Source organism: Pelecanus crispus, chromosome 13, assembly GCF_030463565.1.
Source record: "Pelecanus crispus isolate bPelCri1 chromosome 13, bPelCri1.pri, whole genome shotgun sequence".
NCBI classification, from domain to species: Eukaryota; Metazoa; Chordata; class Aves; order Pelecaniformes; family Pelecanidae; genus Pelecanus; species Pelecanus crispus.
In genome coordinates, this window is record NC_134655.1 from 12,521,403 (window position 1) to 12,547,203 (window position 25,801).

The 25,801-nt window shown below is 46.7% G+C and overlaps 1 protein-coding gene across 2 annotated transcripts in view; it reads left to right on the top strand.

Moving 5' to 3' along the window:
• The window catches only part of LOC104038998 (gamma-aminobutyric acid receptor subunit alpha-3-like), a 72,000-nt gene that overhangs the window by 43,016 nt on the left and 3,183 nt on the right, over positions 1-25,801 (top strand). For both annotated transcript variants that reach the window (XM_075720348.1, XM_075720347.1), the window contains 5 exons: positions 1,578-1,798; positions 11,576-11,658; positions 15,753-15,896; positions 17,905-18,057; positions 20,669-20,880. In XM_075720348.1, coding sequence (XP_075576463.1) covers positions 1,578-1,798; positions 11,576-11,658; positions 15,753-15,896; positions 17,905-18,057; positions 20,669-20,880 — 813 coding nt within the window. The remainder of the gene's footprint in view (positions 1-1,577; positions 1,799-11,575; positions 11,659-15,752; positions 15,897-17,904; positions 18,058-20,668; positions 20,881-25,801) is intronic.

The following is a 25,801-nucleotide window of genomic DNA, read 5'->3' on the forward strand; positions in this document are numbered from 1 at the left end:
CTGGAAAGTTGTTATAAAAGTTTTGCTGCTTTGTTTGGTTGTTTTTAATACGAACAGGGAGTTCTGAATAAGATAGCTCTTCTCCTGATAAGGACTTTTCCCAAACCTACCTCCTGGGACTGCACACAGGCCCATTCCTTTGGTTTTATCCCTTTACTGAGCTTAAAACCACAAAGTGAAGATCACTTCCATGAAGGGGCAGAATATCCTTGTACAGGGCAGAGCCTGTGGGAATGTAGGGTCTTCTCTTTCCTTCCCCCAGCCAGGCTCCAGAAATTTCACATTTGAGCAGGAGTGGCTCTGTGGCCAGGAGCAGGGATGAATTTCTTTACTGAGATGCTTTCATTCAGCTGCCATCTGCTGCAAAACCTGTAGGAATTTCTATGACCTATAGGAAACTGATACGCAGCAGCTTTTAAATGCTGCTGAGAAGAGCTGCAGGAAAGAAATCACTCACAATGATAAGTTTAGTTGGTCCTGCAGCCTCCAGGAACCTGTAAATAAGACTATGAATCTGCAATGCAGGGGAAGAACAGCTGGGACAGACAGATTTTCCAAAGCCCCCACCTCTCTCAGAAAGTTTTGTGAGCTAATGAGGTCCTTCATTAGCAAGAGGAGGTGTGTGTTGTAGAGGTGAGCAGTGGTGCAGCTCATGCTGACAGCTGAAGACCTTCCCTCAAGTGACATGGACCCTCAGAGGGACACGGGGTGGCTCAGGTCACAGGAAACAGCAGTCCCTTATGCCAGGCACTGGGCAGATGGATTTATTTTGCCTCGGGGTGGCCACGGGAGCCATAGCGCCTTTGCTGCTTGGTGAAGTTTCTGAGGCTGCACGTATCCGAGTGAGGAGCTGGCCCTGGCTGCAGGGTTTCGGAGAGATGACTTCTAATTGCCCCAACTGGAATTTGGCCTAGGAAATGGGTTTCTACACTAGCTGAAAGAAGAAAAAAAAAAAGAAAAGAAAAAAAAGGAAAAACAGGGGAAAAAGGAAAAAGAAGAAAAAGACAAGAAAGTCACAGGATCTTATAATGCAAGTTTGTGGGGTCCTTGATTCAATGCTTTTCTAGAGGTGGCCTGGGGAACAAAATAACATTAAGACAATGTCATGAAACTTTCTTTTTTTTATGAGCAGGGGTTATATTTACCAGTATCCTGGCCAAATTCTGTCTCCAGGAGCTTTATTTTTGCCTTTTTAAATTCCCATGTAGCTGCACACAATGGTTCCCTTCCCTGAAACATCTGGATAAAGGTGGTGGTGTGGCAGGGCTACCGCAGGGCTGGCCACTGACCACTGCAGGCTGTATTGCATCTTGTCTGCAGTGGTCAGAAACACTGAAATGCAAATTTTGGTGTCATATGTAAGTGATTATACAAAATGTGGTAAATGCCCTCTGTCCTCCACAGATTTCTCCACTGCCGTTAATCCCTACTTCTCGCCGCATCACACTTCATGCCAACCAAGGTGTGCCAAAACACAGTATGCTCAATGACCGAAGATATTTACCATTTCTTGAAGCGGCTTGTTTGTAATGAAGAGCTGAGTAAAACACTTATTTTTCTCTTCTTTGTCCACAAAGGAATACACTATTGATGTCTTTTTCCGGCAGTCCTGGAGAGATGAAAGGCTGAAGTTTGATGGTCCCATGAAAATACTTCCCCTGAATAACCTGCTGGCCAGTAAGATCTGGACTCCTGATACCTTCTTCCACAACGGGAAGAAATCTGTTGCCCATAATATGACAACACCCAACAAGCTGCTGCGCCTGGTGGACAATGGCACCCTACTGTACACTATGAGGTAAGTTTGTGTCTCTTGGGTCAGGGTCTTTCTGGTCCCTATACACATGCAGACGAGGATGGGACCTCAGGGTACGTTACAGCAGGGCTTGTGCAGACATCCACTGACTCTGTTAGCACACTTGAGTCTTACCCTACTGCTTTCCCTGCTATCCTTGTTTCCTACCTATGTAGCATCACTGATCCTCAACTTAAGCACATTTTTACAGGTAGCTTTTTTCTCATCATTCATGTTGATTTTTTTTTCTTTTATGTGGTGAGGTGGAAGTGTTGGGATCTACAGTTGGTGCGCCATCCAACTTATTTTTGTTCTTGACCTCTGATGGGATATGAAGTCAGGTTTCCAGTATTGGTAGGGGAACGTTAGGATGGGAGAATTTGTTATTCTCCAGCAGCTTAAGAACAGATCTAAAATTGTTCATCGCGTTACACTGGAGCTGTTTGAAACATCTAATGAGCCCAAGCTTGCTTGTCAGAACAATGGGGTTTTTTCTCCTGCTTCACGGAATGAAAAATCCAAATCTGTGTAATCAATGCACATCATTAGGAAGAAAAATCACCAGCTTATCAAAAACTGCTTTGGAGGTGCCAGGTTTGGAGAGGCCATTGGAAGTTCTCAGTTTAACCCAGCCCATGTTGTTCGCAGCTGAGCTCTCAGAGGGAGCCCTGCAGCATGAGACCCCAGGCAGTGATACAGCCTGTGCAACCCCACTGTGAGCTCCAGCAACTGGGGCCTGCCTTCTAAAACACGAGTTGCTGTTGGGGAACCATGTTTGGGCAGTCATCTTCTCTGGATTTCTCAAGAACAGCCCTGGTACATACATTTATCACTAAGCTGCAACAGGTGGAAAGCATGAAGAGAAATGCCTTTGGGTTAGTTGTATGTTTGTTCCAGAACTATTCAGATATTTCTGTACGCTTGTAAGCTCTTCACCCACATAAATAATGTTTGCCACTGGGGTTGATATACTAATTTGCCTTCCGAGGTAAATGGGCTTATAAATGAAACCACAGGCTACTCATAGATGCACAAGAAAGGTATTGAGTTGGTTTTGGAAAGGTGTAAATCTTTGTTTTCAAAAATTATTTTCTCTGCCTCCATCTTCAAGCTGATCCTAACTAATAGCAGGCTTCATTGTGGATTCTGTGTGCTGAGATGCTGCACTTTCACCTCTGTTTTTTGAGGACCAGACAGAATTTCATCTCTTCATAGTTAAGCTGGCTGTGAATCTACATAGTGTCAGCAAGTTTTATAGCCTACGTTGATAAACAGTGCTCTGCTTTTGTGCAGCAGTTCTCAAATATGAACTAATCCTGCCAGTGCCCTGGGGGTTTAGGTCTCCACACATCAGTGATCTCACGTTACTGAGGCAGATGGGGTAAATGAAGGGAGAAGCCCAACTTGACTTAAGGGCTCAGTTCTGCTCCCGGCTCTCTGACCTGCATGTGGATGACTAACACTCCCCCATTTGTGTCATTGTCTGACTGTAAAGTATTATAGGAGCTACTGGCATAAGACAGCAAAAAAGGACTCAATTTCAGGGCTTTTATATCATTTGCTTTCTTCTTTATTCAGCAAACAGCCATTAGCTTCAGAAGTTCTGTGTGACTGAGAAAGTATTAGATTTACTTTTCTGTTTAGGGCTGAGCAGGTGCCAGGATGGCAGCATCACAATGCTCTTGGGAATGAGCTTCTTGAAGAAAATAGAGTCATGGGATTTTTAAAATAAATTCAAAACATCCTTCAGTTTAGCTGTCTCCCAAAGAAGCGGGGGAATGAAGGAGATTCTGAACCTCTCTCTGCTCCTTCCCCCCTTAAATGTACCTTTAAGGCTTTGTAAGAGGTGAAGAGCCCACTCAGAGATACCCAAAGGTTGAGTGTTGAATATCAGGCCTTTTGTCATGTGTTTTATTGCACAGTACCAGGAGCTGTAGTGCATGGAGATCTTTCTCTTACCCAGCACAGACTGCTGCTGTGCAAATGGGTGTGAAGCTGTCCTGGTGGGGCTCTGGGCAGTATTGGACCAGCCTGAAGCTGGAGATGTGGTTAGAGCTGGCCAGACTGCCATCTGGAAGGCACTGCCCACTGCACAGGACAGTATGTCAGGGGCAAAGCAGGGCTCCTCTGGGTTTGCAGTTCAACACATCTAGGATGGGATGTCTGTCCTGGTGCATCTGATGGTCGTCCTTCTCCCTGCTGCTGAAGGAAATGCCTGCTCATGGACGCACAGGGTCTTTTGAGTGGTGGCTCAGAAAGGAAGATGCAAGGGTACAGACTGCATGGTCCAGGACTGTGCATCAGGCTGAGGCTCAGAGACCAAGTCCTAGCTGGCTCTGCCACTCGTAGGCACTCACACCTCAATTCCCTTGTAAAATTGATGATAGTATCACCCTCCCTTGTTAAATGCTTTGAAACCTCCTCCCAGGAAAGGGCTGGACAAAGACTCATGTTTTATGTCCAATTGGCACATTCACTGTTCTCCCCCGTGCCCAGGGGCATGCCCATGTGTCCTTCTCAAAGTAAGGAGCGGGGCCACAAAGCCAGTCTCAGCCCTACAAAGCTGGCATCCAGCAAAGTGCAAATCCCAAAGAGGCACTCTTTGTCCTGCTGACTAGGGAGCAAGTTTGGACCTCCACCACATTTCCGCAGGCAGGACTGCCCAGGTGATCCCTTGCAGGCTCAGTCTAGAGTGGTACATTGCCGTGCAGTTTGACTCCTGAGACATATCCTACTCCTTTACCTTGTATCAGCCAATATCCTCGAGGGATCAGCTCTGCTGATGTGCAATTAGAGGCATGTCTCTTGCTATTTATCCTGCTGTGAAAGCCAACTTCTCTTAGTCAAGGCTTACATTTATAGATGAAGTTGCTCTGGTGGAACAGCGACTCTGACACATGCATCCAGCAAAATTACACCTGTGTGACAATATTTATAGCTCCTGGAGAGAGCCTCTTTATCACTGACCTGAGCTTCAAGGAGTCGTGCACCAGCTGTAGCTGAGCATCCAGAGATTTCCTTTAGTCACGGTACAACCTCCTCACAGATCAGTGCAACGTCATGGTGCAAACATCTGATCACTGACTGAGGCCTTGGCACCTGGGTGACAAGATGGCCTTTGTGACCAGCAGCACAAAATTGCATTTCTCTATTCCTCTCCTTCTGGCTGGTGAGGAAGGGACAGGATTACTGACCCCTCTGCCTCTTCTCTGCTACTCCAGCTGCCTTAGAGGGCATGAGGAACACAGTTTTATTATGTAGCCCTGCCTCTGCAGTCCTGTTTGTGGAGCTCCTACAAGATCCAAGTAGTTCACAAAAGCCCAGCTGGGGCCACAAAGCTCTGGTGTCAGACCTGAGTACAACAAACTGGGAATTGTGTGTGGATTTACATAAGGTATAGACAAAAACTCAGCTGCTGCAGCAATCTCTGGATGTACTCTCTGGCTCGAATTTTGTGGGGCACATAGGTAATGTTCTGGTTCTTCCTGGCCTTGAAGCATATGAAAATAGTGAAAGCTTAATGCTGTGCTGTTGGGATTCAACTTTGTGAATCCAGGCTTTAAAAAGCTCTCCTGCTCTTCACAGGGGCTGTCAGAGTGTCATGTTGAGGCTTTGTGGTTATTGTCAGAGTGGTTCCCAGACAATATGTGCTCAAGTTATGCACTTAATGGATGTTTTCTTTAACTGCCAGGCTGATGCATTCAGCTGCATGCCCAAAGACTTTGCCTCAAGAACCTGTATTGCTAAAGACAACATGAAGTCCTCAGTGGCAGTGCACAAGCACTTGGGAAGGAGGATTGGTGAACCCCTGGGTGAGGCAGAGACAGAACAGGAGGGAAAGCTGAGTACGAAGGCACACAGAGCACGTGCAGTCCTACCAGAGCTGTTGAACCCTAGATAACAAGTCGTGTACCTACTGCAGCATGCTTAGGCGTTTGAGCTTCCCAGGCTACTTTTTGAAATCACAGAGCTTCTCAGTGTCTCTCACAGCAAAGTCTTTGGGTTGTCTTTACTGACTGCTTTTTTTAACCCCTAGGCAACTTGTGAGAGCTGTAGGCTGGAGCTTGCAGAACCCTTCCACACAATGGAGGTGTAACCATCATTCTCCTTTCTGCAAGAGCAGCAGCTGGGACATCCCAGCACCAGCTCTCTGTGTAGTACAGACTGGCAGCTATTTGGCTGCATCCCACATCAGGCCTGATCCTAGACAACAGCATAAACGGACCCAAGCACACCAAAGCTAGACTGCTGAACATGCAAGCAGATGAACAGACGAGATGAGATTTGCACAGTCTGCTTTTCCCTGCCTTACAGATTCCAGAGTGGATCCAAAGGCAGAAATGATCTGTTTTCCAGGCTTGGTTTTGTGCAGGCAGACTTTTTAAGGAAGCTGTCCTAGGAGGGAGAAATCTTCAGAGATCACCTTATCTCTCTGCATTTCTGCCATCATGGGCTGAAATCTCGAGGGGCCTGGGAAAAGTGAATTTAGTGCTTTCAGATCCAGCACAAGGAACCTAGAAGCAATTTGGCTTTCAATCTCAAACCCCAGCAATTAAACCTAACCTAGATTCTCACACAGCCTAAACCATAAACAGTTTGGCCTGACTGTGGTTATTAATGAATCTCCTAGAGGAGAAATCAGGACAAAACTCAAGCAATATCCGTGGCATAAACAAAGTCAGTTTTGCTGGGCAGGGTGCTGTCATGTTTTTGTACCACACATACACCAAGGGATTATTACATTTGTGCCCCAGAAATTGGACTGAGACTCTCACTCATCCTGCAGCACGATGCAGGTAACAACAGGGGCTCTAATGACACATCAAAGGCTTCGCTAAGCTCCTGGTAACCATGAGAACGAAGCTGAAGTGGTTTGTTGTATCGTCAGCCCTGGGAGAGGTATGTTTAGCCTGATTCATGCTTCTTGCCATTGTGTTGAGCAGTTCAAAGGACTTGCCATGACTTTAAAGAGAAAAACATGGTTTCTTTCCTGGATGTTCCACTTTTGGTGCCATTGTGCCAGAAAAATGAAGAGAAAACATGAGGAGTTCGGGGTTTGACTTCAAGACAGTTCTGCATAAGTTATTGCTTGCGCCTGGGACAGATGAGCCAAAGCATACAACAGCTGGGTTATGTGATTGCTGGCAGCTTGGCTATATTTCACATGGTGTTTAGGCTTTATAATGACATTTCAGGACTCACATGTCTGGACCTGAACAGGGCATCAGAGCAATGAAGCAAACCTCTGTGGCTAGCTGGCCATAAGCTCCCTTGCCACAGGGTAAGGGGCAAAGGTGCAAATTTCTGCAACAGGCTTTTTTACCCAAATCCTGCAGAGGCAGTGGTAATTGTCTGGGAAGTGAGATACATTCCTCTTAGTTTGACATTTTGACGTTTCATTAGGCAAAGCATATGGTGCTGAGGAGTCCTTTGCCAGCAACAGGAGGTGTCGGGGAAGGCCAGCACCAGGGGGAGCGGAAGGGAAATATGGGCACTCTCCTGAGCAGTGATTGATTCCACAGCTCACCTAAATACCTCTGCTAATTAGCGCTCTGAAAGATGAGTGTGTGCAAGAGAGGCTGCAGGAGGGGGTGAAAGATGGCCAAGGGACACGGGGGGCAGAGGGGTGAGCAGGAGTGAGCAGCAGTGCATGCCCTCTGCTCGTGGGGAGAGCATCTTGGCGACCCCACACACCCCGGCATGTGCAGAGGCAAAGCAAAGCAGTTTCAGGCAAGGGAGAACACCTGGGAGGGGGAATGCCTGTATTGCTTCCCCCTTCAGCAGTGAAGCTGACTCCCTTCGTGTGTTATCTGTGAACACGCTGGCTTCTGGCTGGCTGAAGTTGCTGAACCAGACTCATCTCACTGGAATGATATGGCATTTTCTCTTTTATTTAATTTCAGGAGACTTAAAAGCTCCTTCAGTTGTAGGTGAAGAAGTGGCAGATTAAGTTGCTTTTTCAGTGGTTTGTTGATGGATTTATTGTGGTGGTGTTTACTGGCTCAGCTAATAAAACACACTTTAGATTTAAAATGTGACTGCTGCATTCCCACACAACTATGAAGTCATCCAGCATCCATATAAAGTTGTCTTCTTCCCTTGACAACACTTGCTCTTGTTGGCCATGGTCCGGAGAGGGCAGGAGGGTATGGCCAAGGCCAGCTTGTGCCCAGTTGGTCTCTGTTGCCATTCTGGCACCCTCTGAGGCTCTTTCTGGCTGCTCTAAATGGCACTTAACCACCAGACCCACAATCTGTGGTCCTTGGAGTCATTCAGTCTTATTCATAGTGGCTGTTGATCGCAGCCAAGACTTGCAAACAGTACAGTGTATGAAAAAGGCCTTTCTGTTTTTTGTGGGGAGTTCAGGATAAATCAGAAGGAAAGCACTGATCAGAGGAGAGGTTCTTTAGAAAAGCTGACTTTGGGAACACCCAGCTAAGAGCTTTTTGAAATAAAGTAATTATCAAAGCCAGCAAAGGACTAGGAAGGTAAAAACGAAAAGTCTTGCGTGGCCTGCTGAGGGAGACAGGGGAAATGCATCAACATTTCTTTCACACAAGTGGCAGTGACAGATATTAGAAGCAAAAAGTCCATTGCTGTTGGAAAGGACACAGAAAGAATTGAATGGTAAGATCCTTGAGGACATGTTTGACAAGCTTGCCAGCCATGAAGCTTCCCAAGTGAATTTCAAGCTGAACAGAAGAAGACATCACAAAAGAAACAGAACAGGAGAAGCAAGGCTGTCGAGTCCACACCTTGCTGCCAGGTTTTCATACCTGCTTCTTGAAATCCTAATCTTCATCCAGATTATGGCAGAGAGGCATCAGAGCAAATGAGCAATTTGTTCATGGTGGCCTTTGAGTGTCCGGAAGAAAATTATTCCAACGATGTGCTTGTAGGCTTGTCAAAATCACTCTCAGTCTTTTCATTGACTTCAGTGAGTCTTGGTTGAAGTCCTAAAGATCAGGTTGTCTTCTCTCTCATGTAAAACAGGTACATTCAGTCCAAAGGTGAAGAAGAGATCAGCAGATCAGAAAGAGTGATTTGTTTCCAAGGAAGTTACATTGGCCGCACAGTGGTTCTTGGATTGGCTGAGGAAGCCAAACTGGGGCCAGACATAATGCAAGCAGGACAGTCATCATCACCTCTTTGCCAGTGATTACTACAGGACATAGTGGTCACTATCCATGTACGTGGATTCAGAAAGGATTGGCAGACTCAGAGTAGAAAAGGTCCTTGGTCAGTGCACTCAATCACCTGGATACAGCCTCTGCGTCATGGAAGCCATAAGCCACTGGCTGGTGGGAGGTGACAGAAAGGTGTGGTTTGCTCTGAACTCACCCAGGTTTCATACTTATCTCTAAGTATCCACTGGCCTCCTCTACTGGAGGTGGAGTCAGCCTGCATAGACCAAATAAACCCGCTGTGATTAACCTGGCCAGAGTATGGAGCATTATATCAGCCATGGTTGGGTTGTGAGCCCTTGGGACACAACACTGAATTGTGACTCAACAGCCAGCCCCTCAGGGCTTCAGTGTGAGTAGTCCCCATGGGGCATATGGGGACCATGTCGTGGTGATGCTGAATAGCTAAGAGCTGTTTATCAGGACCGAACCCATCCTGATAGCGGGAGTTGCTTTTATAGGTTTTTTTCCCCCCTGTGGGGTAGCTCTTGGGGCACAGTGGTGTGGATGTGCCCAGTGGAGACAGGACAGTGGTACCTGGCACTGAAAAACAGCAGAAATGGATATGTGCAGCTGTTGCATTAAGGAGGAGGAAGGTACCACTGAAACACTGTGGGTCTGGGTTCAGAAGGTCTGCAGGAAACTCACCGCTTTCCTTTGCCAGCTCATCCAAGAATAACGTGTAGATTTCCGACGGTGCTGTCTGCTCTGTGACACTGTGACTCCAGAGACCACTGCAAAGGGGTCATGTGCCTCACCTCCCAGACATTCCCAAAGGCTGGGTTTCCTGGGATTTAAACCCCTGCTGTGGGTGCTGCAGGGTCTCCAGGTCACGCAGGAAGGTTTTGGCCACCCAGCCCCACCCCACTGAAGTTACAGCAGCTTACGGCTCTGCTCCTCCACTTCTTGATTTAATACTTCTGCCTGTCTTTTGCGGGGATGCTAGCTTTCCTAGACTCTCTGAAAAAAGCAGATGAGACTGGAGGTGGGTCTGAAATCAGAAGGTTTGTTTCCTCACCTGGCAGAGCAAAATTCACAGCCAGTGAAGAGTTTCCAGCACAGCCTGGGCTCCTCTCACAGCCAACACTGAGCAGCTGTGCAGGAATTTGCTGCTGCTCTGTCCCTTGCTTGCACTGGTGTCCGCCCATCAGCACCATCTGCCGCCTGCAGCCACCATCGCTGCAGCTTTGGAGATCCCCTGCCACCTCCAAGCCAGGGTGATTCTGCTTTGTTTCCCCACAGGGTATTTTAGAATGATTTGTGAAGTCCACCAAATTTTTTATGCCAAGTTTAAAAAAACAGCCCTCTTTTTTTTTTTTTTTTTTTTTTTTTTGGAGAATCATTTAAGGTTTGTCCACCTGAAAGAAATAATTTTTATTTTTCTTTTCTTTCCCTTTTTTTTTGATTCTTTGCTTTTAGCAAACAAAATCCAAACCCTGTATTTTTAAGCCTCCATATTTTCGGTGAAGAATAACTTACCTGAATGTTTTTCCAGCTGAAAGATAATATCTCAGTAGAAGCTTTCCACTGTACTTCTCAACCTGAGTTTTCCACAAGCCACCTTCAGCCTTAGTTCTGTGCACTTGCCCTTTGCATCCACCTGTTGCTCCTGTCACAGTTTATTTGTTACTTTGCCAAGCCATCAGAATTGGGTCCTTTTTTCTATAAATGGTTCCTTCAGACAAGATTATATTATACATCTCCTGGGAAGCTGTCTGTCCTGGCTGCCCCCCCCCACCCCCACCCCCTGCACTCTGCAGGCTTTGCATTACTTCAGGAAGGAACACAAGCTTAGAGCTACCTTTTTTAGAGCCTTTTATAGTGGAACCTTTTATGCCTGGCCCCATGTTCTGCAGTATACTGCTTTTATGGTTGTGCATCCTTCACAAAACCACTTCCTGACAAGGTATCCTACTGGGATTTGGTGGATGCGTAAAGTGCACGATTTGTCCTGTACCCCCCAAACAGCCCCAGAACATGCCGTTCTGCATCTGCCCGCAGCATCCTCTGCAGTGCCACCAGCAAGGGAAGAGCTGGGGTAGGTGGGATGAGGTGCCCCACATGCACAGGGGTGTGTTGTACCCTGGTGCAATGCCTGCAACTTCATGGCTCTGACTGACTCTGTTCAGCAAGCCCAGTAGTGCTGTGGCTTTCTGACTGAACAATCTGCCAGCCCTCGGCTCCTTCCAGGCCACCAGGAAGAACAGGCCATGTTCCCTGGAAGCCCCTTCCCTCTGCTTTCCAGCATTGGTCCATGAGATATCCCCTGGCCCCAGGCATTGATAAGCTCTTTGTGCACAATGCATAAGCAAACCAAAATCCTGGGCTTTGGCAGATTTTCTGATTACACTGAGTGGATAAAGATGAACTCAGTCAATAGGGTTGAGTTTATACAATGCAAAAGGTGGCCAGATCTGTGTGCCTGCTGTTCTCTCCACAGCTGATGGCCTTCTGCCCGGAGACCCAGAGGTTAGCAACCACGTTGAGGCCTTTGTCGCCTTTGATGGATGCAGGGCAGAGACACTGTGGCAGAAGGGCCAGGTGGGAGCCTCCACAGCCGTGTGTTTCTGATCATGCCCTGTGTTTTGTCTTGTAGGCTAACGATTCATGCAGAGTGCCCCATGCACCTGGAGGACTTCCCAATGGATGTGCATGCTTGCCCACTGAAATTTGGGAGCTGTAAGTACACTGATCAGCCTCTGCAAGGAGGTGGATACAGAGCTAAAGAACAGACCTTTGTGTGGCTAGTGTTTTCCAGTATTTTAGTAACAGTGTTGTTAATTATTGATAATGATAATGTGACCAAAACTTTGTTTCTGGTATCTTATACATGCGATTCCTACCATCATCAGATATGGGCAGCAAGCAAATCTGTGGTCAATTCAGGCTTACAGGATGGGTTAGACACCTATGATTTTGCTGTAAGTTTATTAAGGAAGTGGGAAGAACAGTTTCGCATTGCCCTCCCTGCTTTTGGTGGGCACTGCTGCCTCTTCAGCACTGCCTCAGCAGGATCGGCATTGGTAGAAAACTCAGAGATGCTTTTCCTTCATCACAAGGTGATCCTGGGGGGACAGATTTGGGAAGATAGCGGTGGTGTCTGTTGCTAGGTGTCCTGTCCAATTTCCCTACATCACTCCTGCCTGAAGTCTCTGGTTGCTCTGGCTCCATGCTCCAATGGAGTTTACAAAATCCTTGCTCCTCTTCAGTCTGTCAGGCAGGCTGCTCTTGGAAACTCTGGGAATCTCAGTCCCAACACCTAAGGGTCCTGATTTAGGGAAGATTTACAGGCTGCTGGTGAGTTGAAAGCTGTTCCCAGCCTCCCAGGCTTGCAGCTGCTCATCTGCCTGGGCTTCCCATACCCTGCCTAGGAACAAGTTCCCTCTTTTCTCCCATGTGCAAGTTAAATTTCTTTTGGTTTTGTTCCTAAAGTGAGTGGGAACCAAATTCCAAGCCACTGGTTCACCATAATGTGGAAATAAATTTCCTAGTCCTGCTCTGCCTGGAGTCTCCTCCAGGTCCAATGAACTGAGCACCACTCTCAGCCTATGTTTGCATTAGATGGAAGAGTTACCCAGCTCCAAACAAAGAATGAGCCCCCACCAGTAATCTCCCTTTTGGACTCTAAGAAAACAGAGAAATCACAACTTTTCTAAACTGATACTTCCTTCCTGTAGCCATTTGGGAGTTAACTACGGAGAAAGTTGAAAAGTTTGATTGACATCAGAAGAAATCGTGTTTATCATGTGCATCTGCTCCTCTGCCTCATGACAAAAGGCATTCATGAAACTGGATTATTCAAAACTACTAAAATAAAGTTATTTCTTAGGCAGCACCTAATTAAATGTAGAACTCATTGCCACAAGACATAACTAAGGCCAGCAAAATAGCAAGCCTTAGAGAAGGATGAATTATTAATGTCAATTGACCTTGTGAGGAGGGATACAAAATCTCATACCTCAGGCCTAAACTCTGGGTTTATTACAAGACTTGCAGGAAGGCAGATTACTCCACATCTAATTGCTTATAATGTTTCTTGGTGAGGAAAAGAGATTAATGTGCATATTTCTGCTGGAACACCCTTTGGGGTTTTTCTGGGTGTTTTTACTGATTTGGCCTCTGAATGATGAGAGTTTTGACACAAGCAGCTCAGAGAGCTGCCCCTGATTAACATTAGTATGGCTCTTTCTAAAGCACCCATCCATATAGCATCTGAGCCCACCTCTCCTGTGTTAAGAGTAGGATTAAACTAGTGTTTGCACCAAAAAGCCATTGACAGCTGGAAGCTCCTCATTTGCAAAAAGCTTAGAGTGGGTCAGATTTGTAAGTAGAAGGACAATGCTGGGGCTTCAAGGGATAGCTGAATTTGCCTCAGTGACCACCTTCCAGTGATCCCCACAACCTGAAAGGCTCATCAGTGGCCTCCTGTCCCTGTGTCACCATGGCAGCCACCCAAAGAGGGAAGGCAGAGAGCTTGCAGGAGAAGTAAGGGCATCAGACATTTCAGATTGCTTCAGCTGCCCACCTGCATAAGTCCTTGGACCAAGTGCAGTGAAGATGATGGCTTTACTTATCACCGTGCTCCCTTGAAATTGGATGTATGCAGCAGAGAACAACTGTTTCTAAGCCAATCATAGGACATGTGTACAGCAGCTGTCTGAGACTAGGCTAGCAGAAGATGTTGCTGAAGTTACCAGCTCCACTAAATGTCAAAGTGTCAAATGTGAAATGTCTCCTTGTTTGGATCGGACTAGACTGCATTGCAAGTGAGGCATTGAGCAGAACAGCTTCATGTCATAGAATCATAGAATCATAGAATGGTTTGGGTTGGAAGGGACCTTTAGAGATCATCTAGCCCAACCCCCCTGCAGTGAGCAGGGACATCTTTAACTAGATCAGGTTGCTCAGAGCCCTGTCCAACCTGACCTGCATCTCATCAGGTCCCATAGACTTGTGTACATTCAGGTTCCTCAGGTGGTCTCGAACCTGATCTTCCCTTACAGTGAGAGGGGCTTTACCCCCCCAGTCCCCACCTTGCGGTCCATCGACTCGGGAGGGATGAGAACAGAGGTTGCCGGTGAAGACTGAGGCAAAGAAGTTGTTGAGTACCTCAGCCTTCTTGTCTGTTGATAGTAGGTCACCATTCTTGTTCATCATGTCATTAAATATGTTCCAAGCATCCATGCAATGCCTATGTGATGGCAGATACACTTCTGTCCCACATGACCGGATATGTAGACAACTGCATTTTCAGGCAACGAAACTGTGGGCACCTCTCCTTTGTAGACTGAGAGTGACAGTGAGTGAACCATGACTGCTAGAGCAGAAGGTGCTGCCCATCAAGACGGAAGAGTGTTGGCAGAGCTGTACAAAGCTAAGCCTGAAGGAGGATGGAGGTCTCCAGAAGCATGCTGAGAGCTGGGAGGAGGGGTTGGAAAAGCAAAGTGTTGCACATTGGATGAGAGGTGCGAGCCTGCATCCGAAGTGCTTAGGCAGCACGCTGGCATGCTGAGAAACATTGGCTGTTTGTCAAAACCACTCCCCCCACTTTGCACAATGCCTGCTTAGTATTTAACAGGTTTGCCAAAACCTACAGTGCAGGGATGACACTGGTTGTCTTAAAAAGATAGAGAAATATGGTTGTCTCAGGACACAATCTTCCACAAGGCAGGAGCTGAGACATTTCTGTAGTAGACCTGACCCATTGCTTGACCTGACCCCAGCCAAAGAATTCCTTAATATTTCAATAGGAGAAGCTGGTCATAAAAGTGAATTAAAGACTTGTTTTAGTGAACTTTGTTCTTGCCTAAAAAACTGTTGCAGAGTGGGTATGGACAGGAAGCTTGGGCATTATGGGGAGAAGTAGCTCCTAGTAGGGTCTGGAGAGACTCAATATCTGGATACCATAGGACTGACAAAACCAAGAGCTTGCGGGCACTGTTAGGAAAGCAGTTGGTTATGAGGACAGGCAGGGGTTTTGTCACAAAGGCTTGTGAAGGTGATGGTGACTGTGTGTGTTAGAGAGAGGTGTTCGCGTATGGGGAGTTGGGCAGGTGGGGTAGAGAAGCAAACTTGCAATCCCCTGGAAGGATGCCCTGGCCCTGAGCCCAGTGCTACCCCACGCAGCAGTCCAGCAGCGCTTGCCTGCTGGTTCTCTTGCGACGTGTGGGCAGACCTTTCTCAGCACTGCCTCCCTCACTGCCTGGCGGATTGGCCTGGAGGCTGGCAAATGCAGGGTCATGCAGGGGAAAAAGCGTCTTGGTGAGAGGGCACACCACTTCCAAAGCTGAGAGGCGTGGAGAGGGTTGCTTCTGAGTGAGGGCAAAGTTTTTTAACTTTTTTTCATTAACCTAAAATTCAACCCTATTTATGTTTAGCCTTTCTCGCCAGCTGCTGCCAGCGTGACTCTCCCAGTCCCTGGCATGGCAGGGCTGTGACCATCCTGCTGCCCCAGCAGCCTGCTGATCTGGACACTTGCCTGTCTTGTCTCTGCTTGGAGCCAGCCCTTGCAGAGTCAGCATGTCAAGGGGACAACGTGTCTCTCAACAACAGTGCTCTGCCCCCTCTTCCAGTTCCCTTCCGAAAACCCCAGCTCCCTTTTGCTCATTTGATTTAACAGTTGCTGAACTGCCTTGGTCTCTGGCCATGCTTGGCTGTGCTCAGCCATGTGGCTCTGAGGAATGCACAACAGAGATTAATTTGGCTAGAGGCTAATTTTGGTATATTTTAGGTCAGGCAGAAGCACAAACTTCATTCTTCTTTCTCCTCTGCAGATGCCTACACAAAGACAGAGGTGATCTACACCTGGACACTGGGGAAGGATAAATCAGTCGAGGTAGCGAAGGGTGGATCTCGCCTGAACCAGTATGACCTGCTGGGCCATGTTGTTGGGACAGAGATGGTTCGATCCAGCACAGGTACTTGTGGGACTACGGTGTGATGCATAGGCTGAGCACATTGTCAGACAAGATGGACCCATGGGCTTTCAATGCCACGATTTGGCATAATTACAGAGGCAGTGTCTGTGGGCAGTGAGCAGCACAGCGCTTCCCAAGCCACATGCTGTTGGAGAATATGGCTGGGGACATCTGGAGCAGTCACCAAGAGGCAGTAAAGGGTTTAGCTTTTAGTGGTTTCCACTGAAAGAGCCTTATTGCCCACACCCTCTAGAAAACTGATTTCAAGCATCTAAAAATGATCCGTTGTGTGTAAAATTTGCCCCACCTTGCCCACCTGGTTCTTGGTACTGTGGGTTCATTTGTCTTGGATCCCTTTGCAGCCCCTCAGGAGAGCATTGTGGGCAGGGGAGGTGGATACAACATAATGTTCAGTGTGATTATCACTGCATCTGCTTACACAAATATTATCATAGCTAATAGAAGATTATCCCAAACAAATGTTTCCTCTGATTAATGACCAATATTAATCATCTTTCTCTCCCATCTGCTGCTCCTCCCTTCCCTTCTGAATCCAGGTACTGATAGCTTCTGTTATCTCATGTGTGTCTCTCTTCTTTCTTTTCTTTTTTTTTTTTTCCCTTCAGTATGCACCAGTAGTTCTCTCATTTGAGGATATTTCCTCTCTGGTGCACTTGATTTTAATAGTGTCTGTCTGTAACAACTCATATCACCTCCCTTGGGGAAATGTGGGGAGTCCAGGGAGCTAAATGTCATAATATCTGGCCCATCTCTCTACTTAAGTTGTGGTAAAATGTGCAGATGAATAACCTGAAGTGGCAAGGAAGCTGCTAAAGGCTCCTGTGTGTAATGATTTAGCGGAGCCACGCTCACAACAAAAAGGCACAATAATCCAACAAAATATCCAAAGCTTTGAGTGGGGGAATAGGGCGTTGAGGGAAAACAGGGACAGCTGCTTCTTTGATTTACAGCCCAGACTTTTAACGACAGAACTTGCCCTGGCTTTTGAGATGGTTACACTGAGGAAAAGTGGAATATTTTCAGGATTGTCAGAGAGAATAAAATCCTTTGTCCTGAAATCCTATGGAAGCACTGTTAGGGTCTCTCTAGGCTTAAGGGGTCTTACCCACAATGTAGGTCCCTGGGCTGGAGCAGAAAAGGGATGGGAGTTGGTTCCGGAGAGACCCCTAGAGGCGTCTTGTGCCTGGGGTGAAACAGGGAAAGCCTATTGCCCAGTTGTTTATTGGCATTGATTTGCCTTTGTCCCACAACCGTTTTGTAGTAAATTAGTCTCCAGAGAAGTGTTTTGAAAGGGCAAACACTATGTGGAAGTCACCCAGGCGACACTGGGGCACACACCTGGCATAACACAGCGGTTGCATGTGCATGTGCGGGACGTGCAAAGTCAGTGCCGACGGTGTGCTGCAGCACGCATCCCTCCTTTGCACAGCCATTAGGGTGGCCTGCAGTACTGTAAGATACCACAGCATGCCAGCCAGTAATAATATGACACACACACACTGCAGTTTCATTTAGAACTTGAAAGTTTGTTCAGGACAGATCTTTAGTGGTTTAGAGATGAATTGGTGGTCAGCTGGCCCCATCCTGAAAGGAGGTTGTAGTGAGGTGGGTGTTGGTCTCTTCTCCCAAGTAGCTAGCGATAGGACAAGAGGAAATGGGCTTAAGCTGCGCCAGGGGAGGTTTAGACTGGAAATTAGGAAAAATTTCTTTACGGAAAGGGTGGTCAGGCATTGGAACAGGCTGCCCAGAGGGGTGGTGGAGTCACCATCCCTGGAGGCGTTTAAAAAACGGGTAGATGTGGCACTTCGGGATATGGTTTAGTCTGGTCTACCCTTGATTAGTCTAGAGTGGGCTTGGTAGTGTAGGTTAATGGTTGGACTGGATGATCTTAAAGGTCTTTTCCAACCTAGATGATTCTATGATTCTATGATTCTATGATCCTGGAAAGCACCGGTGGCTCAGCATCTCTAATTGGCTGTCTCTGCAGGGGAGTATGTCGTCATGACCACACACTTCCACCTCAAGAGGAAGATCGGGTACTTTGTGATCCAGACCTACCTACCCTGCATTATGACGGTCATCTTGTCCCAGGTCTCCTTCTGGCTTAACAGGGAGTCCGTTCCTGCCCGAACAGTTTTTGGTGAGTCTGGGAGCACAAGGGCATCCTCTCAGGTCAGGGGAGAAAGGCACCACAAATGATAGGAAACAGACTGAGCATCAGATCTGGTCTTCTCCAGGCCTTGACTGGCATCACTGAAACTGCTGGCCATTTCCCAGAATAGCTCTCAGTGTTTTCCCAGTACCCCTGCTTCCACTGGATCACTGCAAAAATACTCCTGTCCATGTTTCTGCTACAAGCCAAGCCATAAATATTGACAGTAATCAAGGTATTGATCATCTAATTATATGCATTTGGCTGTGTCTATTTATCTGTATTGGCTTTTGAGTTGAGGAGAGGATAGGTACATGGGGAGGCATTTAAAGCTCTACCTTTGAAATTGCTAATGTGCCCCTGGTCAGAGCTCCACATAACAAGTTCCTGTGCTGAGGCAGTATAACTGCATGGTAAATATATTGTTATTATTTTCTTCAGCTGGTTTCAGATCCTCTCTCCGAGGCAAAGCATCAGGCTGGCATTGCACATGTATTAATAGCTTTTACAAACATATAATAACAGAATTGCTTTGTGCTTTCCTGCCAAGACCTTTAGTTCGGGATCTACACACACACGCTCAAAGACCAGGTGTGATGCTGCAGGACTGTATTTCCTGGAAATAACAGTGCCCAGCAGATACCGCTTAACAGAGAGTATATTGGACAAAAGTCACCAAGCAGAGAGGGGATATATGGTACCACCTGCTCGTGTTTTTGAATAAGACAAAAAGTGGTGTGGTTTCAAAGATCATGAAGCATTTTCTCTGTAGCAAAAGTCGTGATAGAAATATTCCCACAAACCCAACAAGGCTAATGTCCTCCTTTCCGGACCTTCTCCGCAGGCCTGGACCCTGTTGGGTCTGTGGACTGGAACGGGATGCAGGGAGGGTCACAGGTGATTCTGCACCCTCCTAAATGAACTAGCAGGGAATCATTATGGGTTTTATGTTCACTGCGGCTTGTGAAATGTAGGTCATGAGCAAGCTTTAAAATTTACAGTTGACCCCAGCTTCTCCCTGTTAGCACCAGGTTGCCTTCCCTTCCCCAGTGACACAAATCCTGCAGCAATCCCCAGGGTTGCGTGCAGCTGCAGGGACCTGGGTGGTTAGTATGACCAAACTGGTTTGTGCAATCCAGACAGAAAGAGCTGCATTGAACAGTGATAACAGTGAAGAAGAGGGGATTCAGCCACTTAGCACCCACTTTTTGGTGTTTTCATCCAGCAGAATGGAAAAGGGGGGGCTTAGACAGAAATACATGGAAAATAGGACCAGCTCAGGCACATAGAGAGTCATCGATGAACTTTCCTCACTCATGTGTCTGTGAATCATTTGCAACTAAACCCCACAGAGTGCACACCCGGATCCCATGTCTGTCCATGCCCCAGGTGGACTTTTACATCTGCATCGGTTCTGGAGTGTCTGCACTCCCAACACTGGGGGTGAGCCCTTCTCTGAGGATATTTTATTCCCCCCTATGTTATCCTGAGATTTGCAGTTAGACAGGTTTCCTTGAGTAGCAGCTCAGATTGAGCAGGAAAGAGCTGACTGAAAAATTAAAGCCTACCTTTGTGAAAAATGTCTTTGCTCCCAAATTGCCTTGCTTTCCTATTAAGAAAATAATGAGAACTCCAATTGTTTCTTCCTTTTCTTTGCCTCTCAGAAAGTATTGTCAACAATATTATTGAACCTCTTCAATTACCAGGAGTATGACTTAAGGGAAGTGAAAATTAGTCAATATTTTAATAATGTGTTTGATGCATTTTTAATTGAAAAACACATTATTGGGGAAAATGGATAGCAGTGGTTGCTTGCTTTAATGAAAAAAGCTTTAGAAGGCATTTTGCAACAGACCATTTTTTTATAGTGACACTCATTCTGGCAGCTTGGGCCACTGGTGGTGCCTGGCTGTGCCAGCAGGACCCAGGATCCCCGGTGTCCATCCATGCAGGTCACAAGACACTATTTCCAAAATGTTGAAAGAACCACATTGGATGAATGGCCATCCAACTTCTGGTCCTCCGTGAAGTTCCCAACCATCTAGCTGTCCTTTTTACTGTTATTTTAGTATTTTTATTTTATTGCAAAAGCAACCAGAAGCTTCTCCATGGCATATTCTACATGAGGGAGCCGGGTCTAGCATCATGCAACTTACCCTACTTGCAGACAAGGAATTGAATGTGGGTGCCTACCTATGAGCTAGGATTCTTTTATAGTGAGCGGAGATCTAGTTGATGGAGTTTGGGGAAGATTAATCTCATCCTAATGCAGATGTTTGCCATTGGTTATATGAATTGGAGATATTCAAAACTGAACCAGAAAAGGCGCTGAGCAACCTGAAGTTTGCCCTGATTCGAGCAGGGGTTGGACAAGCTGACTTCCTTTCCAACATGGACTGTTTTGTTATTCTATGAATTGCACCACGGACTTGTGCTGGGTAAGACTCCCTTAATTACAGCAAGGATGTGGGCCACATGACTTAGAGGGTGGCTCCTAAATTTACATGATGGAAATGCCAACTGTGTGGTTTGAGGAGAAACTGGGTGTGTACGAGTGTATGGTCTCACACCATCCTTGTCTCCTGCTGTATTTCCACAGGTGTCACCACCGTCCTCACCATGACCACACTAAGTATCAGCGCAAGAAACTCGTTACCTAAAGTGGCGTACGCGACGGCCATGGACTGGTTCATAGCCGTCTGTTACGCCTTTGTGTTTTCTGCGCTGATCGAATTTGCCACCGTCAACTACTTCACCAAGCGCAGCTGGGCTTGGGATGGCAAGAAGGTGCTGGAGGCCCAAGAGATGAAGGTCAGCCCTGTGGCCAAGGCCAGGGGAGAAGGGAGTGGTGAAGAAACGCTGCATGAGAGAGCTGCGCCGGGGCCAGGAGTGGGTAACATGCAGCCCCGCAGCACTCCGGGAGGCTGGATGCTACTTACTGGGGTCCCCAGCTCAGGTCTTGACTGGAGCGGTTCTTGAGGGTTGGGGGAGGAAAGGCTTGGAGGGCTGGTCGCTGTGCTTAGCTGGAGAAAAACACCCAGGCATGACTGCTCAGTTTTCCCTCTGTCCTTCTGCATGACCATTTGCTGGTAGAAACATGAATGCATGCATTTTTTGGTCTTGCTCTGCCGGTGGTCTCCTCTCTCCTTTTTTCTCCCTCCAACCCATAAATGCCCTGCTCCATGTTGCTAGCATGCCACACAAATCCAAATATGCCATGGGATGCCAGCCTCGCCAGCAGAAACAGTCCCACTCTGCTGTGTCCCCTGTGGCTGGTATCCCCAGCTGTAGGTCTCCCCTGGCATGGGCAAGCATGGTGCAGTGATGGGGAGGTCTAACACTCGTGCTGTTGCCCACAGCTGCCAGCAGGTGCTGTTTTGTGAGCTTGGGCCAAGAGGGTGGTAGGAAGCAAGCAATCAGAAATGGCAACTGGCAGTAAATTAGTGCCTGTCATCACCCACGTTTTCCCTTCTCGCTCGGGATCAGCCTCTCTGGCAGCTTCCTTCCTGACAGCCACCGCTACCCCTGCTTATGCCCCTCCCTCCTAACTGATCTAATCTCAGCTGCGCAGAGAAATCGCTTACTGTTTGTATTTGTTGAACCAATTTTAAAATCAGCTTCGTCCTTGTTCTTGGTTCTGGAGCCTTTATATTTTACTCCTTTGCATTTTAATGTGTTGCTTAAAGTTGCTGTGGGGCTGTATGGAAATACCTGGCGGAATTGCAGTAACTTTTGGGAAGAAAACAGCCAGTCATCTCTCTGGTATGGAGTTCAAAGCAGAACAGAGGCCTTATGGAGAACCACAGCCACCACTGGGTGTTGAACGGCTCGCTCTTGTGTTTCTTGGACTCTCTCTATCTGTTTGCTTTTGCAGCTGTGGTCGGAGCAACAGACTCATGTCAGAAAGGCTCCAGAGGAGGCCAGTTGATGGTCTTCCATTTCCATCATGAACAATAGTGCTAATCTGGCCTCTAGAAATGACAGAAGCCTTTCCCAGGTCATTGGCATGAGCGAAGGATCAGAACAGGTCCTCAAAGCAACCATGTCCCTTTCAGGGATGGGCAAATCAGCACAAAGCTGGGATTCACACAGCCTTGGGCAATTATGTGAACTGGGCACAGCCAAAAAAGCAGCAAAGGCTCAAAAGCTTCAGTTTGTCATAGAAGAGGCATGGTCCTTAATTTATTCGTTGTCCCAGCACTGCAAGACTAACACTGCTGAAACAGTAGGGTAAGATCATGCAGAATGTTTGCGTCTATGGTAATCAAACAAGAAAACAAAGCAGGAGCAGGAACGTTTCAGAGGGAGTGCTCTTTGTGAGTTTGCTGCAATTGTTATCAGGCTGGAGAATCAGGAAGGACTCCAAATTTGTGGATGCTTTTTGAAGCCAACCCTGATCTTTATCTTAGAAGGCTAACCCACTCCCAGTCTCTGCGGCTCAGAGAGCTTCCTGAAGAGTGGTGAGCTTTCAGGGAGCTTGGGAATACGATGTGTCACCATACTTGCTTTTCATCTTTATTCTATTGAATATTTCCAAGCAGTGAATTTGCTATGCAATGAAGGTACCTTATTGGCTCAGTTTCAGCCTTTAATTAGCTCTTCTTGAAACAATTGACAAGCCAGGTGGTTGAAACCACAAAAAAAAGAAGAGGCAGAAGAATAACTATTGGTATTTTAAAGTGTTTGTACCAGGAGTAAAACTACAGGTGACAAGCCCAGGCTGAGCCCTGGTCTCTGGAGAGCCTTCCCCCCAGCCAAAAGGAACGCTCTTTACTGATGTGATGGCAAGGATCCTTACTCAAGGTTTGATTGTTTCCTTGCATGAACATGAAAAAAAAAATCAATAAGCGTCAGCCCTTCCCTCACTTCAAATGTAGGCAGGAGCAATGCTTCCCATCTCGTTTGAAAGAAATCACTACCTTGCAAAAGCTGCTGGTTGCTGACAGGCACTCCCAGTGTGTTCATTCTCTGTGCTGGTTCCATTCTTTCTTCCCTTCAGCTAGCCCATCAGTCCAGATGGGAACAGAACATTTTTTCAGGTAGAATCTAACATGATGGGCTGATCTTGATGAATTGGTGATCTCTGCATCATAAATGATTATGATGATGTTCTGGCTACAGCCACAGTTGGGTTCTGGTTCTAGCTGGGCATTACTCTGCACACACTCTGCAGTTCTCCTCTAATGAAAGGCAGGCAGGTATCACCACAGATGTCACCAAAAACTCCCTTTACTGCGCACTCTGATAAGATTTGACTAATGCTTCTTGGACCCAAAGATTTTCCAAACCTTTCCTGCCTGCCACCAGTAATTGCTAATTGTGGATGAAGGATTTCCTCTCTTTTTGTATGGCAGAGTGGCTGTAACCAGCCTAGAGGTGCAGATAGAACTGGAGAGAGGTATCTGGATCCAATGTGGAAAACTTGTTAGTAAAGATGATTTTTAAAAACACATTATCAGGAGGAAGGTAGGAGATGGAGTAGTTAGGGAGGAGTGAGAGGCCAAAGAGATTGAGCGATGAGTGGTTTCAATAGCCAGCAAAGCTCCCTATCTCCAGTGTTCTCAAAATATCTTGTTAAAAGGATCCACTTCAGGACAGAAGGGCTGTGTCTGAACAGTGAGATCCATTGCATCCCATCCACCCCAGCTATAGGGATGGCCATCTCTGGAGCCCATTCCTGAGCAGCTGTTACAGTAAGGATCCAGAGAGACAACCATTAATGGTGACTTCGCCACTGGGAAACTGATGAAGTCTGCAAGGATGACATATACCAGGGAGTTCCCTGCAAAAAAGTGTTGTCTGTTCCTCAGGATGGAAGATGCTTTGGATCTATGGAAGATGCTTTGGATCTTTGGAAGATGCTTACTTAAACCCACTTCCACCTGCAATACAATGTCTATGCATAAAATCTGATTTAGCTCTGTGTCTGTGCTTGTATGACATTGCCCTGAAATCCTGGGTGGCAAGAAGCAACAAAAATAATACAAGTAGCTGCAGTCAGACACATGAGAACAAGGAAGAACACACTTTGGATGGAGGAATAGTCCTGAATCTTTATCTTTTCTCATCCTTAAGACAATAATCCTGTAGTGCATGGTGAGAAGGTTAGGTCCAGGCTTTCTATGTACTTTTCACATGTCTTTTCACTGAGAAAGTCACCAAACAGCATCCTTCAAACCTCTCTGTTGATATGATCATTATGGTTTTCTTTCTTGTATTCTGGAAGAGACGGTCATGCTCAATATTTGCACTAGGTGCCTTTTCCACTGACTTGTCCAGCCTACTCTTCAGCAATTCTGAAGTTTGCCCCTTGATCCAGGTCACTCATTCTTTTTTCTCCTTTGTTTCTTTCCATTTGTGACATCTTTGTTTCAATCCCTGCCTTACCAACAGAGAGGAACTAGAACCAACCTTGACAGGCCACCATTTTCAACCAGTTCAAAGTCTTACAGCCTCATGGGATGGTTCAGACCCATCTCTTTTTTTTCTGCCTCACTATGGGAAATATGTTTTTGTTGGGACTTTCCCTTGTTGACCATGCTCTGCAGCTCATTTGTCCTTTGTCCTGCTGCACTTGCAATCACCTGTAGCTCTCCATAGCACTGCAAGTGATTTATGTTCTCAGCATCTTCACTAGAGTCCCATGTATCATTCTTCGACAACATTTCACCCTCTTTCTCTCAACATTGTCTGTGTGGTGTGTTGGGCTGATTATTGACTCCATCCAACCTCTGAGTCTTTGTCTGGTGATCCAGGGAGCATAAGATCATTGGATTCAGTCTCACATAATCTGAATGAAGAGATGGGAAGGATGAGTGATGCCAAAGGTCACACCAGCACCTGACAGTAACCTGGCATTGAAGTAGCCTGCTTGTAAATGCAGGAATGCATTGTTCAGAGCCTTTGGCTCTGCTCGGAGTACAGGTGTCTCAGTGTAAAACACTTTGCTGCTGTTCTGATAGGATCAAGTCTCTGGCACACTGCAGAGGGGAACTTTGGCTGGCATGAGGAAGGAATGGCATGTTTGCTGGAACAGCAATTGCAGTTGCTGTGCTTGGAATTATAGGATACGAATATGGCAGAGACTAGACCTGCTTGGAGGTCATTAAAGTGACTTTTCTCAAGAATGGCAAGTGGCAGACACCTTGCATTTCTCAAGTAGTGTAGATATTACTGATGGTGACCTTCAGAGAGGCCTGTCAGAGGGATAGTGCTTCCAACCCAAATTTCTAGCCAAGGAGCAGGTGCAGAGAACTAAATCTCCAGCAGATCACAGGCAGAAACAGTAGTTCCTCTAATTTAGAGGTTCAACTGTTAGCTCCTCAACAGGGAGGCTTGAAGACAAGAATATTTAACAAAAATGCTATTATTTTCCAGTATGTGTGTTGTGGAAGAACTTGTCACGCTACAATATCCAGGGAACACATTTATCTCTAGGCCAACTTTCACAGCTTTTCCCTCAGGAGAGCAGTGCAGGGACAACTTTGTGCAGTGGTTCAGTCTCCCTGTGCCCAAACTGGGCCGTAAACACAGGAATTGCTTTGCAACATAGATGTTTTAAATAGGACAAGTTTTCAAAGCAAATGTGGGGCTTCATCCTGTTTTTCCACTCTTTCCTCCTGTTTCAGTAGGATGTGGAACTCCTCATAGGTAAAGGTGCAGGGGGAGGGCTGGGGGCTACTTTGCAGCTGACAGCAATAAGCACATTTTGCTTTGTTTGATTGTCAAAATC